The sequence below is a fragment of the Notamacropus eugenii genome, chromosome 3, assembly GCF_028372415.1.
Source record: "Notamacropus eugenii isolate mMacEug1 chromosome 3, mMacEug1.pri_v2, whole genome shotgun sequence".
Taxonomy (NCBI): Eukaryota; Metazoa; Chordata; class Mammalia; order Diprotodontia; family Macropodidae; genus Notamacropus; species Notamacropus eugenii.
The window spans coordinates 194,037,070-194,057,601 of NC_092874.1; the positions used below are offsets into that span (position 1 = coordinate 194,037,070).

A 20,532-nucleotide genomic window follows, 5' to 3' on the forward strand; every position below is an offset into this window, starting at 1 on the left:
TCATGCCTTGATCAGAAGTTATAAAACATGATCCAGGCTGCTGTCATCATGTTTTGTTTGTGAAGTACCTCATTATTGAAGACAAGAGGCCCCAAAGGGAAACAGACCTCACTTAGAGACTGCTCCAGAGCGACTGGGGCTAACACCAAACATTGCAAGAGACAGCCCAGTCCCTGGAAACCTGGAAGTTGCCTTACCTATATGATTTATGACAAATCTCTCAAACTCTCTGGGCCTCTCAAGAGCAAGCCTAAAAGTACTGCAGTAACAAAGGACAATGACACATGCGATTAAAGACTGTTGAGGGGGAAGGTCTCTGTGAGGTTAATTCTAAGTCCTTTCATTTTCAAAGTGGGGAAATTGAGGCCCAGACAGTGATGTGTAGGAATGTTTCACAGTAACTCCAAGGAGATTAAAAGAAACAAAGGAGATAATTCACTGACTAACCATCATGGACCATCTCTTTTAGAATTTTCACAGGATTCAAAGTCAAGCTCATTGACCCTCAGAGCATAAGTTACATTCTTTCCCCTCCTTTCAACTTCCACCTTCTTCTACCTGAGTCTAGAGAGAATTAGAAATAATGGGTAGAAGGCCTGAGGAGGCAGCTTGAGGCTTCTCTACAAGGGAAAGCTTCCTAATGATCAGAGTTATCCCAAAGTGGACAGGGTACTAGGTCACCCCTTACTAGAGGTCTTCAAGCAAAGGCTGTATGACCACTAGTTGAGAAGGTGGTGGAGAAGATTCTTGTCCAGAAGCAGGTTGAACTGGAAGGCCTTTAAGGCTCCTCCTAACTCCTAGATTCAAAGATTTTTCCTGTTGCCTTTGGGAAAGGATTCCCAATTGCCTCTCCCCACCCCCCAAGCTTATGCCTTAGGCCTACCCCAGGATCCAGTTAAAAAGTTATCTCTTCCTACATCCTGACTTTCCTCACACTTGAGCCATCTCTGCCCAAAGGCTGGCTGTGCCACTAGCCCATTTTTTCCTAGTGGCTTCCTGGACAGCCTTCCTACCTCTGTAGTTCTTACAATGTCATCACACTGGCTCCAGGGACTCCACTAGCCAAGCTCAAGGCCCAGGCCTTCCCAAAACAGTCTCTGAGGCTTTCAGGAACAGATTAATAACTGCTGCAAACAAAGCCCATTGACAATTTAAAACATTTCCAGGGAGCCAGGAGCCAGTTGTCCAAGCAGCCTGTAGCTGCCCTCTCAGGCTGGCCAATGTGGAGAGAAAGGAAGTTTGGTTTTGTTTTATTTTTTCCAAAGAATGACCTTTAATTCAGGGTACTCCATCTCCAATGACTCCATTTAAGAAACTGCTGATTATTGAAGAGACTTGTTTTATTCCAAATTGCCATTAACTAGCTGTGGGAGTTGGGGCAAATTATTTCACATTTCTGAACCTCAGTTCCTTCCTTTTTATAAAGGAATATTTTATAATGACGGGATAGAATCAGGTCCCTTGGAGCTCTAACATATTGTGTCTCTAATAACCTAAGCAAAACACCTTCTACAGAGAAGGGCAAACGCTCCCAGATCCAGGGCCAGTGAGCAGACTATTGTCTAATACCTAGGGTGACTGAATGTCTCTCCTCCTCGAAAGGGGGGTAGAAAAGTATATGATTACCCTCAGATCCTGACATCTCTCCCTGCCCTTTCGCTCTTTCTGCCCACGTTCATCTTTCTACAAACAAAGCTTTTTTCTGCCCTTTCCTCTCAGTGCAAGAGGCCTGAAGGTTGCCATGGCAACTCATCTCTCCTCCCCAGGTGGGAAATGAGGAGCTTTTCCCTTTCTGCTTCACCCTACCCCCCCAAGGGCAGAACAAGAGATGGGAAGAAAAAGATAGTACTACAAGGGAGGTAAACTGGAGAATAGTGGTGTGAAGAGTAGGAAAGAGAAATATATTTATTCTAGAGCATTCAAGAATCAAACAGGAAAAAGGTGAGGCAAAAGGCAGTGGAAGCTGAGGTTTCCAAAGAGAAGGGGGAACACGGAGGCTGGGGAAATTCTACTTCCTCAGTGAGGTATTCCTTGACCACTGCAGTTGATCTCTCCCTCCCTAGAATTCCTATGACCCTCATTTGGCACCACCCATATACCGCTTTGTGTTATCTATCCATGAGTGAAGGAATCCTAGAACTATAGAGCCTGAAAGTGGAAGATCATGTCCACTCCCTCAATTTACAGGTGAGAAAACTGACCGCCCCCCTCTAGAGACGTGACCTTCCTGGCAGAAGTTAAGATAAGAACGCAGATCTCCTTACCCCTCATTCGGTCCTCTTTCCATCACACTGGGAGCTTTACACATATCTAAGAAAATCTGAAGAAATTCAGTATTCTGATTGAAATAGGGAATGTGTATGAATTGTGCAGATTCTTTTCTGGGTTCTAGTAACCTTCCCAGTCTCCAGCGTCATGTCAATGGGTGTATAAGAGAAAGAATGTTCATAGTCCCTGGCACACAGTAGGTGCTTAATAAATGCTTATTGAATGAGAATCTGACATTTATCTTCCAGTCAAAAGACCTGGCATTGACTCCAAGTCTTGACACTTAGTGACCCTGAGCAAGTCATTAACCACCACTCAATACCAGTTTTCTCATCTATAAAATGGTGATAATAATCCTAATCCCTCACTGAGTTGCTGTGAGGAAAATCCTTAATGCATTGCAGAAATGACAGAATTTTTTAAATGGCCAGAGTTTCCAAACACCAGTTACAGGAGTCTGTACCTGCCCCACTCCCCTCCTCCACCTCTACTCCCTCCCATCTTTCTCCTGGGTCTATGATGATTTGAACAACTCTCCAATTCTACTGTGAACAGTGAACACATAGCAACATGTACAACATGGTTACCAGGGAGGGGTGGGCCATTTGGGGAGTCAGAGCAAGAACCCACACAAAGGCCTGGGGACTGGAAAATCTTGTGGGGTAGGGGAGGATAGGAGAGGGTTGCAGTTGTTGACAACTGACAAGGGGTTACACATGGACTCAATCCTTAAACAGCTTCCTGTTCCTAAGAAGGTGCTAAAACCCACAGGCCCACTTCCAGACTTGGGATATCTCTGATCTCCAAAGTGTCTCTTCATGAGCTAAGTGTAAGTGAGACCCACATGTAGAAAGGATTTGCTATGGAAACACATAAGTGAGGTGGGGAGAGTTCCTTAAGAGAAAGGAAAACATGGGTTTGGTAGTAAATTCCACACTGTACATAGCAAATAGAGGTCCTGAAAGAACCCCTAAAGCACTTAGAGACGCAGAACAGAGATGACCACTATCTATCTGTGTGACTTTCAGTCATTTAACCTCCGTTTCCCTCAGTTTCCCTCAACTGTAAGATGGGGATAATAACAGTCTTTATTTCCCAGGGGTTATCGTGAGGGTGAATAAGATAATATCCTTCTTTCTGTCCTTCCTCTGGGCAAGGTGATACCTACGTGAGCCCAGACAACCAAATGACTTCTACTTGTTAAAGTCCTCCAAAAAGAAATTTTGAACCCCTTCCCTGTCTTTCATCACATCCACTTTCCTCATTAGCTTCATCTTCATGTCTAAATCTACTTGACCAAATCTAGCTCTTCATGTTGTATTCATTTTATCCTTACAATATCCCTTAAGGGTAGTGCTCATATTATTTCCATTTTACAAATTAGCAAACTAAGGCAGGTAGAAATTATATGACTTGCCCAGAGTCATACAACCAGTAAGAGTGTCTGAGGTAAGATTTGAACTGAAGTCTTCCTGACTCTACATTCCCTACTCTATTCACCATACCATCTAGCTGCCTACTAGTCTCTTTCCACTCCAATCCTTCCTCCACACAGATGCTAAAGTGATTTCCTCAAGCAGAGGTCTAACCATATTACTCCTGTACTTAATAAACTCCAATGGTACCTATTACCTCTAGGATCAAGTATAACTTCTTTGGTATTGGTAGCTCTTCTCAAACTGACCCCAGTCTACTTTGCCAGTCCTATCCCACATTGCTTTCCATCATGCACTCTATGGTCCAGCCAAAATGGCCTACTTATTGTTCCTCATGTACCACACCCCAGCTCCTAGCTCTATGCCTCCGTCTATGGCTGTCCCCATGGAGATGATACTGGCCACAGCAAGGAGTCTTTTCTCAAATCCCAGAGGATTTAAGAACAGGCAGTGTAAAGAATTACATTGTGTAAGTCAAGACTGAACAAAAACCCATCCAGTAACAAACTGGGGTCTGCCTCCCCACCACAGTATGGCATATAACAAAATCTACTTAACTTGACTGGGACTTCAAGTGTTTTTGGAAAGAAGACAGGGGACTTCAGCAGACTAGCTGTCCTTGTTCAGTAAAGAGGTATATGTGGAGTTATACCCTTAGTAAAACCTACAGACTATCATTCCAATCCCTTCCTGTAAACACCAGTTAACTTTCACTCATTACTACCAAGGCTAGCACAACTGACATTCAATACATCATGGGGTCTGCTGCCTTTGTTTGCTTGCTCGGTTGTTCATTTGCTCTGAATATAGATCATTTAGACATATAAAAGTAAATAGTATTACATCCTATAAAGAATCACCACCCATTAGTTTAAAAAAAAAACATAGTACTTGTATTTGACTCTGAGGCTTGACTTTTAATAACTGTTTAACAATGGACAAGTGACTGAACTTGCCTTCAGTCTCAGTTCTGTCATCCATAAAATGGGAAAAATAATAGAAACATAGAATTTCCAGTTGGAGTGGGACTTCAGTCACCATCTATTCCAATCTATATCTGAAGAAAAGGAATGCAACAAATAACCTTCCAGCCTTTTCTCAAAATTCCCCAATAGAAACCAAGTATCTCTAGAGGCAACTCATTCCACTTTCTGATAGCTCTAATAGTTAGGAAGTTTCTACCCTTACCAAGTCTATTTTGTCCTCTTTGTACATCTACCCATTGCCCCTCATTCTGCCTTCTGGGGTGAAACAGAATATAGCTCTTTGGATAATTATCATGTCTTCCCTAAGTCATATCTTCTCCAAGCTAAATAACCCCAAATAATCCTCCTATGACAGGAATCCAAGGTCTTTCTTTCCATGTCCTGGTTGACTTCCTCTGGGAAGTCTCCAGTTTATCACTGTCCTTCCTAGAATGTGGCACCTAGAATTTGAAACAGTATCCCAGACATATTTTAACCAGATTAGAGTACAATAGTTCTCTCACTTCCTAATTTCCTAGACACTATTACAAGTTAATGATACATAAGCTTTCTTAATGTCAATTATGTAAAGGCCGTAGAAAACAGAGAACCGGTCTCAGATTCAGGAAGACCTGAGTTCAATATCCTCTGACAACTACTAGCTGTGTAACCTTCAGTAAGTCATTCTCTTGCAGATAAGATGCTGATTTACATTGGTAAAGAGTTGTTTATGCTGAAGGAAACCACCAGTTCAGACCAAAGGAGAATAAAACATCAAATGAAAATTACTATACTATTACTCCATGGAAAAGAATGCAAACTAGCTCTTGATTTTAGATATATGTTTCTGACCATATTAAACAAAGATACTTCCATGACTATCCATTTAAAGAATTTAAACATAAATGGATACTGGATTTCATTGAGACTGTTTTCTGCATCTATTAATATAATCATGTGATTTGAGTTGTTTTCTTAACCATGCCTTTAAGCATAATGTGACTTTCCTGCTTGTCTCTCTTAACAGCAATTTTTTTCTGTCTAAATTATCACATTTTACCATTATTTGTGTCAGAGGTAGGATTTGCTATTCCATACCTGAAATAATTATTGCAAGTCATGCTTTTTTAGAATTGTCTAAAGAATAATTAATTTTGTCGTAGTCCCTCATCGCAACCTTTGGCCTTTATGTTTTAGCTGAATAACTTGTATACTACAAATTGTTGGATTTTGTTTTCTTATCCATTCTACTATTCTCTTCCGTTATATTAGTGAGTCTAATCTACTCACTCTTGTGGTTAAAATTGTTTAGGTTGGGTTTTCTCCACCAAATTCTATTATACATTTTTTTCTCCTGATTTAAATCAGTACTAGGACCATATTGTTTACTCATTCACACTAATTTGATTTCCCTCTTCTCCTAGAAAATCTCTCAGACAGAGAGACTACTCATTACTCAATCTTAGCCAAAATTCTTGGAATCTTCTTTTTATTAAGATGCAAATCAAACATCATCTTTTACATGTGGTCTTTCCTGATTCCTATTTAGTGCTAGTTCCTTCCCTCCCAAACTACATTTCATTTAACTACTATATGTGTACATGTCCCATTTGCCTTTTTTTTACTTATATTTACTTACATTTTAGCTGTATATATTTTTATATGTACTTTTTCTCTCCTCCATTAGGATGTAAGCTCATTGTGTAAGTAGGGATTGTTTCATTTTTATACTTGTAAACCCTTGTGCCTAGCCCAGTGCTTGGCACAAATTAGAATTTAGAGGGAGACAGGGTCTTAGCAAATCAGGTTAAGTGCCCTTGCCCAGGGTCACACAGCTAATAAGTGTCAAGTACACCAGGTCACATTTGAACTCAGGTCCTCCTGACTCCAGGGCCAGTGCTCTGTCCACTTTACCACTTCACTGCCCCTAAAAATTAGGATCTTAACAAATATTTATTGATATTACATTTTCTCCCTCCCTTCAGTCTTCTCTCAGCACAGACTCCTCTCCACCCACACAGCTACAATAATCTCACCCCATTTTACATGATATTCATCTGTGATGCTCCTTTCTAAGAAAGGTTTTCTTAATTAATCCCATTCTTTACTCCTTCCCCTTTCTAAAAATACTCTATATAACATGACCTTCTATTCTTGGGCTTTACCTAGTGGTACACTGACTAAAAGGCAAGCATGGAATCAGTAGGACTTGACTTCAAGTCCTGCCTCGGACACATACTTGTTATGCTACCAAGAGTAAATAAATCACTTAACCTCCAATTATTCCCAAATAACTCTTAACAGCATGCTAGTCAACTACATGAAAAAATGTTCTAAATAACTAAAAATAAGACAGGAGAAAATCAAAACAATATGGTTTTACCTCATCCCCATTAGAGTGACAAAGACAAAACCGGCAAATTTTTAAGGGGTTGTACATAGGAAGATAAACGCACTATTGGTGGAGCTGTGAATTGATCCAACCATTGTAGAAAACATTTTGGAATTTTGCTAGTTCCAAACTATATGTAATCTTTGACTCAGTGATAACCCTAGTTGACAAGGATGTCAAAGACAGAGGGGAAAATTCCATAGATATAAAAAATATTTATAGATGCATTTTTGTGCCAGCAAAAACGTGGAAACAGCATTGGTATCCATTAGTTGGGGAATGGCTAAATAAACTGTGGTTTATGAATGTGAAGTGGCATTACTGAGCTTCATGAAATGATGGGCATAAAGAATGAAGGGAAATTTGGTAAAACTTCCATGAAGTAAATAAATAGAACCAGGTAAAAATTAGAGCAAACAGGTCCAAGGAACCTAGACGATGAGCATAGTGAATGTCCAAAAGTGAGCTCATTATCTCTCCCCCCAAAACCTTCCCCTTCCCTTCCTCACTTCCCTATTGCTGTTAAGGGTGCCACCATTCACCCAACCATCCAGGCATCATCCTCAAATCCTTATTCTCTCTCATCTTCCATTTCCTATCTACTGCCAAGTCTTAACTTCATATTTTTTTTACCTTTTACCTGCCCCCTCCACTTTTATATCTTATAGCCCTCTTCCTCATATGCTCTATGCTCCAATGACACTGGCCTTCTTTCTTTTCCTTGAACAAGACATTCTTTCTCAAGTCTTGGGGTATTTTCATTGGCTGTCCCCCATACCTAGAAAGCTCTCCTTCCTCATCTTTATCTCCTGGTTTCCCTGACTTTTTCCAAGTCTTGGTTAAAATACCCCTAGAGGAAAGGGTGAATGAAAACAATTGTTCCAATAGCCATGAAGGCAGTTGAAGCAGATGCTAGAGAACACTTAGAGCTTGGTCAGACATCATAGGTGGCAAGGTCATCTACTGTATCCTGGGTCACCAGTCATGCTAACTTTTGTCCTGTCACTGGGCTTTGATGACTCAGAAAGAGAGAGTAAGGTTCATGAGTTCGTCCAACTCTGCCTCGCTTAAATCCAATTCACATACAAGTCAAGAACTGTCTATCCTCCACATAGCTGCCAAAGTGATATTCCCACAGCACTGGACCCACGTAAATTCCAGAGGCCTCTTATTTTCTCCAGGATGATGATACCATGATATCACCGGTCCTCTTCAAAAAAGCAAAAAATGAACAACAAAACGCCACCTCCTACAGGAAGCCTTTCCCTATCCTTCCTAATCTTAGTGCTTACCACTGACTGGAGACTAAAAATAAGAACTGTCAATTATATAGTACTTTAAGACTTGCAAAATACTTTACAACCACGACTTCATTTGAGCCTCACAGCCCTCCTGTATAAAACACACACCTCTCCTACAAATAGGTCCAATAGGTAGTTGGTGATATGTGGGACTGGAGCTCAGGAGAGAGAGGACAAGGCCTATAAATACAGATTTAGGAGTCAGAAGTGATCATTGAATATATGTGATCTTGTGAAGTTGCCCAGAAAGAATATAGAAATCCAAGAGCATCCAGGATAAAGCCTTGGGGTATATCTACAGTTCATTGGGAAGGGGACCATTGTGGATGGAGATATAAGGAAGGAAACTAAGGGGTGAACAGAGCTGAGAGAACAGTTACAAAACCCGGAGAAAGAAGCATTTAGAAGAGTGTAGTCACCAGTGTCCAGTGCTGCACAGACATTAAGAAGGATGATGGAGAAAAGTTATTCATCAGATTGGACAATTAAGAGATGCTTCAAAATCTGGGGTTTGCCTATTTGTTTTGTCAAATCCAGGAGTCTCAATTTCATCCTCTTTAATATGAGGGGCTTAGATGAGCTGGTCCTTAAGGTACTCTGCTCATGTTCCTGGAAAATACACATATATATGTTTATATGTATACATGGATGCATGGATGCATGCATATGTATATAGGTATACATCTATATGTGTGTATACATATCTTATACACTTGTGTGAACGTATGCATACATATACACACATACATACATAACATATGCATCTATACATATGTGTATATACATAGAGATGTATGTGTGCGTGCATGTCAATCTACTTCCTCTCACCCCCTCACCATCCCTGTAATTTTCTTGACTAACGTGCCTCTCCCAGGCTACGATCCCCTTTCTGTCTCCCCCATTAGAATATAAACTTCTTGATATATATATATATGGCTTTACTAAAAGTAAGTTATCATTGATCACATTTACATGAATAGGAAGGACATTGCATTATCTTTTGATTTTGAGGGTCAATAAAAATTTTAAATTAGACCAAAACAAAAAAGAAATGTAAATTTTTCTTCAGAACAGTGACTGCCTTTGCTTTTACATTTACATTCCTAAGTGTGCAGTACAGTGTTTGCCAATTGTAAATACATAATAAGTACTTTTCATGCTTTCCTTCATTCAAATGCTACCTCCTTCTGGAGGTCCTCCTTGATTTTCACTGCTACTGGTGCCTCTAAAAAAATTACCTCAAATTTATTTTATATATGTGTACATGTTGTTATCTTGAAAGAATATAAATTCTTTGAGGGTAGGAACTGTTTCATTTCTGTCTTAGTATTCTCAGGACCTAGTACATTATCTGGCAAATATCAGGTTATTGGTGATTACAGCTAGGTGGCCTAGTAGATAGAGCACTAGGCCTGGGGTCAAGAAGATTCATCTTCCTAAGTATAAATCTGGCCTCAGACATTTAATAGCCATGTGACCTTGGGCAAGTCACTTAGCCTCATTTGCCTCAGTTTTCTCATCTGTAAAATGAACTGGAGAGGGAAATGGCAAGCTACTCCAGCATCCTTGCCAAGTAAACTCCAAATGTGGTCACAAAGAGTCAGGCACAACTGCAAAACAACTGAACAACAAAAAGCTGATTACTACTGATTAAAAAATCCTTGTTGATTGATTGATGGAAGCTGCCTTCCTGGGGAATTACAAGAACTCAATTCCCCAAAGACCCAATAAAGAATAATGTCAAAACTTCATAATGATAAGTGACATCCAAGAGTGAAATGGGATGTCTTAGAAAAAAAGGATTTCCCCTTCATGAGAGCCTAAGCAAAGACTGACTGATCACTTGTCAGATTCTTGCTGTAATATCCTGTTCATCTCTAAAATTCTCTAAAATTCTGCTTGCCAAGTTCAAAAAGTACAAAGGCATGCTCTCAAAACCTGAGCCCACTTCCTCCTGGACTCTACATGCACTTGTGGGGAAAGTATATCAAGGCAACCAAGTGGCTTGATGGATAGAAAACACTGGACTTAGAGTAAAGGACACGAGTTCAAACCTAGCTTCAAATACTTACTAGCTGCAGGAATCTAGGCACATCAGGTAACTTCTATTTGTCTCAGTCTTCTTAACTGAAAAATGGGGACAATAACAGCACCCACTTCATAGGGTTGTTATAGAACCAAATGAGATCATATTTGTAAGGTGCTTAGCACAGTACCTGGCACAGAGTTGTTATTTTGTCCCTTTGCTTTGAAGAGGACCAATTAAATCACGGGGTGATTTGGATTTGGATTTAAGTGAGGCAGAATTGTCAGCCTCACTCTGTCTTCCAGAGTCATCAAAGTCCTTTGTCAAGACAAAAGTCAAGATGGCTGGCAATGGTTCAAGATGTGGCTCTAAGCACTCCACGGCCTTAACAGCATGCTCCCTAGTGCCTTCTTCAGCCGACCTCATGGCCATTGGAACAACTTGTTCTCATCAGCCCATATTGCCAGGGGAAGTTCTCACATGCTTGGGATAGACATCCCCCTAACTCACTAATGTTTTTGAGGCCTGTCAGTTACCCTCAACCCGGTTTAGCCCATCTGCCAAGACAGCTTTATTGGAGAATGGCCACTGTGAATTCTACAGCTTCTTGGAGCCACGGGTAAGAGCTGGGTAAAAGTAGCTCAATAGTAATCAAAGTAAGCAGGAATTCAGTGTTAATTCCATGTAATTCAGAGATGAATGGAAAGGGAGATGGGACCATTTTGAGGCCAACAAACACACAATCTTTTCTCCCTTGCTTACCCTCTCTTCTGGTCTTTCACTAGGTTAGTTGCAACAAAAAGGCTGGACATCTCAAAGGAATTCTTAGTTCCTCTCTCTTATCCACATTTCTTTGAAGTATTTATGGTATATATTGTATATATTGTCATTTCTTCTTCCCTAATGACCTCAAATAAACATAAAAGATTTCTATGTGTAAATATTAATATGCATAAATATAATCTCTATTTTGTAGACAAAGAAACTGAGGCCAAGAGACGGGGAAACTATTTCCTCAAGGCTACACAATTAATAAGTCATAGAATCAGGTCGCACACCCAACTCTGTTCATCTCTGCCTTGTGATCAAATTGAACTATTTGATATCTCCTCTTCCTGACTTTCCCAAAGGATTTAAAGTTGGAGGAAACTTTAGATATAATCTAATACATAATACTGTCTCTGGGATGCCACTTTTTGCATAGACTCTTCCCTGACTCTGCAGCTACAAACGATCTCTTCTTTCTCCAGTTTCTCCTGGCACTTCACATCTCTCCTTTATTACTTTTATCATAGCTGCCTTTATCCTGGTTATTAGCATATGGACATCATTTCTCCATTAGAATAGAAACTCCTTGGGGCAGGGTCTGCATCATCTCATTTGACAGATGAGGGAACAGAATTCTATTAAGTGACTTGCCCAAGATCGCAGAGCTGATGAATAGAAGAGCTAAGACTTGAACCCAGGGTCTATGATTCAAAATTCAGGGCTTGTTGGACTGCACCATGCTGCTTAGCCCAGTGGCATATCCCATGTCTGAAATTGTCTCCTCTGCATCTCCTGGAATAGCCTCCATGAGTGTTACCTTCTCTCTCCTTCTCCACTCCCACCCCCTTTCAATCCTTACAGGAAAAGGAATCAAGGCAATCCTGCCATAACTACTAAAGAAAAAAAATGACAAATGACTGCCTTCTCATAATCCCATAATTCTCATAATCTCATAATTCTCCATACCAAAACTCCCTTAGATCTATTTTATACCTCTTTGAGAAAGATAAGTTCCTTGAGGATGGGAACTATTGCCCTTCTGTTTGTATTTGCAAATGACTTTTTTTCAATCATTCATTCCACCTTTTAAAAATGTCTCCCTTTCAGAGCTCCATAATGTAAATAGCAAATATTTCAACAGTACTTTAAGGTTTGCAAAGGGCTGTCCATATTATCTCATTCATTCTTCACAACAATTCTGTAAACTAAGTGCTATGATTTGTGCCCGTGTTACACATAAGAAAACTGAGGCTGAGAGGTTAAGTGATTTGCTCAAGGTAAGTGTCTGGAATAGGGTTTGAAGGCCAGCATTCCTGGCTTCAGGTCCAGCATTTTATCTGCTCCCCTATGCTGCTTGTCAGGTGCCATTTCCTCCATAGAGTTTTCTTTGACTGTTCCAGCTAAATATGATCTTCTCTTTCTCACATTTCTCCTAGCACTTTAGATCTCTCTTTTGTTACTTATCATAATTTGCTTTTATTGTGATTATTAGCATATGTATATAACTTCCCCATTTGACCAGAAAGTCCTTGAGAACAGGGTCTGTGTCTCATTTTTTTCTATCTTAGCACAGTGTCTTATACATAGTAGGAGCGTAATAGATGCTTACTGAATTAAATTAAAATGAATTTGTGGTGAGGGCAAGAGAATCACAAGGTACAAAGAGAACAAATCCATGGAATGATGGTGAATTAAAGATGAGCTCCTACCTCACTCTCTCCCTCCCATGAATGAAGGGTCCTTGCTGGTCATCCTTCATGCCCCTCCCAGCTCTGCTTCTGACTCTCTGGACTTTGGCACCATGCCCCTAGGGGGCACCTTTCCCCCCTCCCCCAATTTTCAATTCCAGTTTTCATGTTGTTGCCTTTCCCCATTAGAACATAAGCTCCTTGAGGGAAGGGATTCTCTTTGCTTATATCTATATCCTGTCCTTAGCACAATGCTTGCTACATAGTAAGCATTAATAAATGTTGGTGCCAGTCTGGCCACAAACTGTCCCCTTCCCCAACCTTACCTCCAAGTCCTTCTCCAGCTCCAGTCCAGCTTCCATGAGGTTATACTCAAATTCCTCCCTCTGCTCCTTCCTTTCCTCCTCCAAGGCATCCTGGGGTCCCATTTCGATCATCATGTCCCCTTGCCTAGAAGCATTGGGCTCCTTGCCCATCTCCCCATTGGAGATGACAGCCAGGGGAGCCCTGTGACCACTGGAGGAGCCCTGGACTGGCTGGCCTCCTCGATTCCGATAATGATAGACAAGGACATAATCGACCTTCCTCTGATTGTCGAGGAAGTGCATGCGGCTCTGGCGGGCCTCAGATGATGTTGGGTCATTGGGATCCAGGAAATTATTGATAACCTTGCAAAAGTAAGAATGAGACAAGATCAGAACAGGTGTCCTGAATGCAGAGCTAGAAAAATACATAAGGGTATGCCCAAGGAGAGTCCCTTGGGTAGAAATCAGATGCCCAAGATACCAAGGAGAAATTCCCTACCCCACACTGACCTACTCCAGACTCCAACCTACATACATACAGTGTACCTAAATACGTATACACACAAATACACTTACACCTGTGTACATGCACACACATGTACACATCAGTCATTCAATGAATACCTACAATGTGCTAGGTAGCAAGGTCACAAAGTCATACAAAGTCAAAAATGAAACCTTCAAGGTACTTACATTAGGAGAAGACAGTAATATAAACATATCATTATAGGAAACATAGGTATATGTAATATAAAATTCATATGCACATATATTCATGCACATACAAATGCATATCAAATAAAGATCAGGTCATTTTGTAGGAGGGATACCAGCAATGATGGAGATCAGGCAGGGCCTCATGTAAAATACTATTTAATCTGAGCTTTGAAGGAAACTCTGGGGTCTAAGAACCCGACAGAAGGGAGGCTGTATATTCCAGTCATAAGAGACATCCTGTCAACACCCACTCTTGCATGCACCCCCATATCTGCATATTCACATGTCCCTGTATCAGTCCACACACCAACTTTTACACACACCTGAGTGTACACACAGACACCTTTGCCATGTACGTGCACAGTATACTCACAGGCAGATTCTCTGGATCCATTTGAGCAAAAATCAATTCCTAGCCCTATCTGCCCTACTCCTCTGTGCCCCTCCCCTCCAAACCGCACGTGTTTACTTCCCACTGTGCTCCTCACAACCCCACATCCTCCTCCTCCTTTGCATGTCAATAGTGAAGACTTGGTCTTCAAAACTGACACCTGTTCCTTTCACCCCGCCCCCTCGTTGTGGGAAGGTTCAGAAAGGAGGAGGAGAAGGAAGGTGGAAGCCGGGGAGAGACCCGCCTCCCTGCCTTTGGGTGTTTCCCTGTTTATTATTGTGGGCTCGGTACCCAGCTGCCTTGGCAGTCACCTGAGAGGTCACCTGGGCAACCAGATGAAGCTCTGAGCACAGGGGAGAGGTATAAGAGAGCCATAGAGGCACCACTGAAAAAAAAATCCTGCCTTTCTCAACATAGGAAAAGGGAACTAGAGGAGGTACAAGCCTCAAAAGTGGGATCATTAGCCTGGTGTGTCTCAGTCTCTCTCTCTCTTTTCCTCCTCTTTTTCCATTGTCCTTTGAGAAAAATACACCTACCTAAAGGGAAAGGTAGAAAAATGATGGTCCCAAAAATATCTGGGCTGAAATATCAGCATCTTTAGGAGGGAGAGAGCTATCTTTGGGCCCCTACTCCCAGGCCCCACTAGCTAAGTGATCCCCTACAGGTGAAGAGAGGGGCCCAAGACGGTCCTTCTGTTCCCTGCTTCTCCCTCCCTATGAGAGAGATGATAGCCTGCAGTTCTCCCTCATCTCTAAGCAAATACTCACAGAGCTGCTGGTGGTCCCATGTTGCTCAGGATCTCTGTTGACTAGTCTCAACTGACCAGGGGACAGCGGGGGAGGCACCTTGAGGTTCAGCCCACTGTGTTTTGGGCAAGAGGCCTCTCTGGTTACTGTTCGGGAAGGCATCCGGCGTGGGGAGCAGGGGAGCCTGGGAAGGTCTAGGAGAGGGGAGACACCTGTGGAAAGTGAAGAGAAAGGTGGATGAAAAATCCAGGGAACTCCAAGAGGAGAAAACCCAAGTAGCACAGGGAGTTCCGATTAGATATGCTGGAGGGGAGGAACCCCTAATCTTTACTTCTACCTGGTTTGCCTGTCACTGTATCTCCTGAGTAAGATATGCTCACATTTTGAGGTGTCTGGCATGCAGAAAAATGCTTGTTGATTGGTTGATTAATTGCTTTTTGTGGAAGATGTTGATGGGAATGGAATGAAGAGGAAAGGATGAATGGATAGGGGACCTCTGAATTCCTAGTGCTGCAGCCCTCCCCAGCCTGGGTCTAACACTCTGACCCTGACCCCATAAGCTCTTTTGAGTTCCCAGTTCTCATTAATGCTATTATCCTTGAATAGGAGGAGAACAGTGGTTTCATCCCAGGGAGGGGTTAGCTGGGATTCCAGTTGGAGAGGCACCTTGAATTAGCTGACCAGGGATAATACTTTAAGCCCATCCCCCACAGAGACAGCCTAGCCCCTAGTTAGTATGGAGTCCTTCCCCTATTCCCAGACCTTCTGTAATACCCCAAGCCCTGCTAAGATCAGGCTAGCAGCCATAAGAAAAACTCCAACAAGGCACTCTGCTCTCAAGTAGAAAGAGATATAGACAAGCAGGCAGGCAGCTAGAAAGGGTTGTTAGTGCAAAATATTAAGAGGTCTAAGGGCTCTCCCTTAGACCTAAGCCTAAGAGAAGAGCAGCAAACATACAATAAATTCCTCCAAACTTCTTTTAACTCTGGTAATATTTCAGTAATGTTAGCCCATCTTTTCAACCTGTTCACACACAGTTCTCCTAAAATTCCCCGCTGAACAACACTTTGTCATTTTAGAAAATTTAGGTATCTAGGGTCAAAAGAGGGGAGGGGAGCCTATGGGTTGAAAAATCATAATTTAGAGCTAGAAAAGACTTTCTAGGGAAAAGTAGTGCCCCCTGAAACTACTAACCCCTCTCCTAGTCTGACCTACAAGGTCACCATCTAGGGGGCAACCCTATCCCTGATAGGACCTATACCAACCAACAACAAACCAACCAGTCTGGCAAGCCAGCTTAAGTCAAAGCAGCCAGGCATCCTGAGAGAGAGGAAGGGAGCAACATATCTCTTGCATGTCAAGCAAATGGCACCATCTTGACTAATACCTCCATCAGAAGTAGAGACAGCCTGGGACCCTGTGCTCCAGAACCCTGAGAACATGAACACGTCCCAGAGCACCAGCCTTTCTTGCTGCCTAGCACCTCCAGCCGTCACTTTAGGGGAGCAAAACTTTTGAAGATTTGACCTTTGGCCTCTACAGATGCTGTGATCCCCACCTCCTCAGCATCCACAGCTACTGAAGATCCCCAAAAGGAAGTTCTTAGCACCAAAGGCCTTTACATCATCAAATGGTTCAATGTTAGAAATGGTTTTATTCATAGAAATAACATTAAGGAAGATGAATTACATGTGTTTTTTCACTATCCTAAGGACCACTGGGGCTTTCCATTTGACTTAGACATGAAACCTCCTATCATGTGATGTTTCCTCTGTTAAAATGTGACCATCTCTAGAACAAGAACTGTCTTGCTGTTTTTATGTATATGCCCAATGCTTAGCACAGCACTTTACACAAAATAAGAGCTGAATAAATATGGTTTTATTAATTTGTTTACAGATAAGAACACTAAAGGTCAGAAAAAAGTGATTTACCCAGGTGGGTCACACTTTAAGTTAGTCAGGGTCCATCCCTCTAGGCTGGACTTCCTTTCATCTCTCCCATGTTCCATTCCTCTCTGGGAGGAATGTCTCCCACATTCTCTCTGTCTTTTAAGAATTTCTCTTGGGGGCGGAGCCAAGATGGCAGAATAGAAAGATGCACATACACTACCTCCGAACCCACAGCCCACATAATATCTGTAAAAAAGAACTGCCGGTGAATTCTGGAGCAGCAGAGGCCACAGAATGGTGGAGCGGAGGAGATTTCTGTTCCAGAGAGCCCTGCAAACCTCTCACAAAAGGTCCGTCGTGCTGCGGACGTGGAGCCGAGCCCAGCCCTGCCGAGGCCACGCGGCACCGAGAGGAGCAGATCCAAGCAAGCTTCAGGAATGGAATCTCCAGCGGCTGCATGGGTCCCTCCACCCACAGGTGGCAGGTCGAGAGGGGAATGGGGTGCCCCCATAACTCAGTCCCCCTCGGGAGGCAGCAGCGGAGGTGGGAGCAGACTGGGGCTCCCCAAACAGGCAGGAGCCTGGATCCATTGTTGAAGGTCTCTGCATAAACCCGCTGAGGGAACTGAGCCCCTGAGGTGGTCCTGTCCCCACCTGAGCACCTGAACTTGATCTCACACTGAATAGCAGCCCTGCCCCCACCCAAAGCCCTGAGGCTGGGAAGCTGCATTTGAATCTCAGACCCCAAGCACTGGCTGGGAGGATCTGGAGGCCAAGTGGGTGTGAAGAGAACACTCAGAAGTCAAGTTACTGGCTGGGAAAATGCCCAGAAAAGGGAAAAGAAATAAGACTATAGAAGGTTACTTTCTTGGTGAACAGGTATTTCCTCCCTTCCTCTCTGATGAGGAAGAACAATGCTTACCATCAGGGAAAGACACAGAAGTCAAGACTTCTGTATCCCAGCCCACTCAATGGGCTCAAGCCATGGAAGAGCTCAAAAAGGGTTTTGAAAATCAAGTTAGAGAGGTGGAAGAAAAGTTGGGAAGATAAATGAGAGACATGCAGGTAAAGCATGAACAGCAGGTCAGCACCCTGCTAAAGGAGACCCAAAAAAATGCTGAAGAAAATAACACCTTGAAAAATAGGCTAACTCAATTGGCAAAAGAGGTTCAAAAAGCCAATGAGGAGAAGAATGCTTTCAAAAGCAGAATTAGCCAAATGGAAAAGGAGATTCAAAAGCTCACTGAAGAAAATAGTGCTTTCAAAATTAGAATGGAACAGATGGAGGCCAATGACTTTATGAGAAACCAAGAAATCACAAAACAAAATCAAAAGAATGAAAAAATGGAAGATAATGTGAAATATCTCATGGGAAAAACAACTGACCTGGAAAATAGATCCAGGAGAGACAATTTAAAAATTATGGGCCTACCTGAAAGCCATGATCAAAAGAAGAGCCTAGACATCATCTTCCATGAAATTATCAAGGAAAACTGCCCTGAGATTCTAGAACCAGAGGGCAAAATAAGTATTCAAGGAATCCACAGAACACCGCCTGAAAGAGATCCAAAAAGAGAAACTCCTAGGAACATTGTGGCCAAATTCCAGAGTTCCCAGATCAAGGAGAAAATATTGCAAGCAGCTAGAAAGAAACAATTCAAGTATTGTGGAAATACAATCAGGATAACACAAGATCTAGCAGCTTCTACATTAAGGGATCAAAGGGTCTGGAATAGGATATTCCAGAAGTCAAAGGAACTAGGACTAAAACCAAGAATCACCTACCCAGCAAAACTGAGTATAATACTTCAGGGGAAAAATTGGTCTTTCAATGAAATAGAGAACTTTCAAGCATTCTTGATGAAAAGACCAGAGCTGAGAAGAAAATTTGACTTTCAAACGCAAGAATGAAGAGAAGCATGAAAAGGTAAACAGCAAAGAGAAGTCATAAGGGACTTACTAAAGTTGAACTGTTTACATTCCTACAGGGAAAGACAATATTTGTAACTCTTGAAACTATTCAGTATTTGGGCAGTGGGTGAGATTACACACACACACTTGCCCACGCACACACACACACACACACACATAGAGACAGAGTGCACAGAGTGAATTGAAGAGGATGGGATCATATCTTAAAAAATGAAATCAAGCAGTGAGAGAGAAATATATTGGGAGGAGAAAGGGAGAAATGGAATGGGGCAAATTATCTCTCATAAAAGAGGCAAGCAAAAGACTTATTAGTGGAGGGATAAAGAGGGGAGGTGAGAGAAAAACATGAAGTTTACTCTCATCACATTCCACTAAAGGAAGGAATAAAATGCACGCTCATTTTGATATGAAAACCTATCTTACAATACAGGAAAATGGGGGATAAGAGGATAAGCAGGGTGGGGGGGAAGGATGGAAGGGAGGGCATGGGGAGGAGGGAACAATTTGAGGTCAACACTCATGGGGAGGGACAGGATCAAAAGAGAGAATAGAAGTAATGGGGGACAGGATAGGATGGAGGGAAATATAGTTAGTCTTATACAACACGACTATTCTGGAAGTCATTTGCAAAACTACACAGATTTGGCCTATATTGAATTGCTTGCCTTCCAAGGGGAAGGGATGGGGAGGGAGGGAGGTAAAGAAGTTGGAACTCAAAGTTTTAGGAACAACTGTCGAGTACTGTTCTTGTCACTAGGAAATAAGAAATATGGGTAAAGGGGTATAGAAAGTTATCTGGCCCTACAGGACAAAAGAGAAGATGGAGACAAGGGCAGAGAGGGATGATAGAAGAGAGAGCAGATTGGGGTTTGGGGCAATTAGAATGTTCTGTGTTTTGGGGTGGGGGGAGGGGACAAAAGGGGAGAAAATTTGGAACCCAAAATTTTGTTAAAATGAATGTTAAAAGTTAAATAAATTAAAAAGTATATTATAAAGACAAAAAAAAAAGAATTTTTCTTTAAAAACTTGAACACTCTAGTCAAAGTATAGACCAAACCTGACTTCAAAAAACTAAGTAGCAAAAGTTTCTATAGTCCTTTCTTTTTCCTCTTTGAACATTGACATGCTTTTCAATTGTTGATTGTAAGGGAATTGCCAACCCTCAGCTCTCTTGGACGGCGTACACCAATCATGGCTCAGGTAATCTGAGGGGAGATTGGTAAGGCATGAACAAGATGGCACTGGGAGGAAGGGTTCCGCCCCTCTTTACCACCAGATACTTCCTGAAACGTGGCTGGAAAGCAATAGCAAAACTTGCTTTAACTAGTTTAATCTTACTTGTGCTGCTTACGTAACTAAGGCATACATGATACTATATAAGTGCCTGAGCTAGTTTGAATAAATGGAGTTGCCTTACATCTTTGCCTCCCGCCTCATCCGTTACTCACAGCGAGCTCCTTCAGGGTCGACAGGCCCTGCTGGTCAGATAAACCTGTCGGCTCAGGTGAATGGCCCCGATAAATCCCGTTCAAGTGGCACCCAAACTCGGGGCAGTAGATATGAATTCTCAGTGACTGTAGGAAGTGGAAAGTAGTTGGTAACGGTCGTAGGTTATCAGAGACTTGAAAGACAGAAGACTTGAGGGTCTCAAGATAACAACAGGAGCGGACAGTGCGGGGGCAAAAGCGTGACCTTGTAGCTCGAGA

The 20,532-nt window shown here is 42.1% G+C and overlaps 1 protein-coding gene across 3 annotated transcripts in view; it reads right to left on the reverse strand.

The window, feature by feature from the left end:
- The window catches only part of ANO2 (anoctamin 2), a 578,869-nt gene that overhangs the window by 505,510 nt on the left and 52,827 nt on the right, over positions 1-20,532 (reverse strand). For 2 of the 3 annotated variants that reach the window (XM_072653705.1, XM_072653706.1), the window contains exons 2-3: positions 15,025-15,215; positions 13,171-13,512 (exon numbers count right to left, since the gene is read on the reverse strand). In XM_072653705.1, coding sequence (XP_072509806.1) covers positions 13,171-13,512; positions 15,025-15,215 — 533 coding nt within the window. Of the gene's footprint in view, positions 1-13,170; positions 13,513-15,024; positions 15,216-20,274; positions 20,360-20,532 lie in introns of those variants that run through there. The other variant, XM_072653707.1, reaches the window with a different exon arrangement.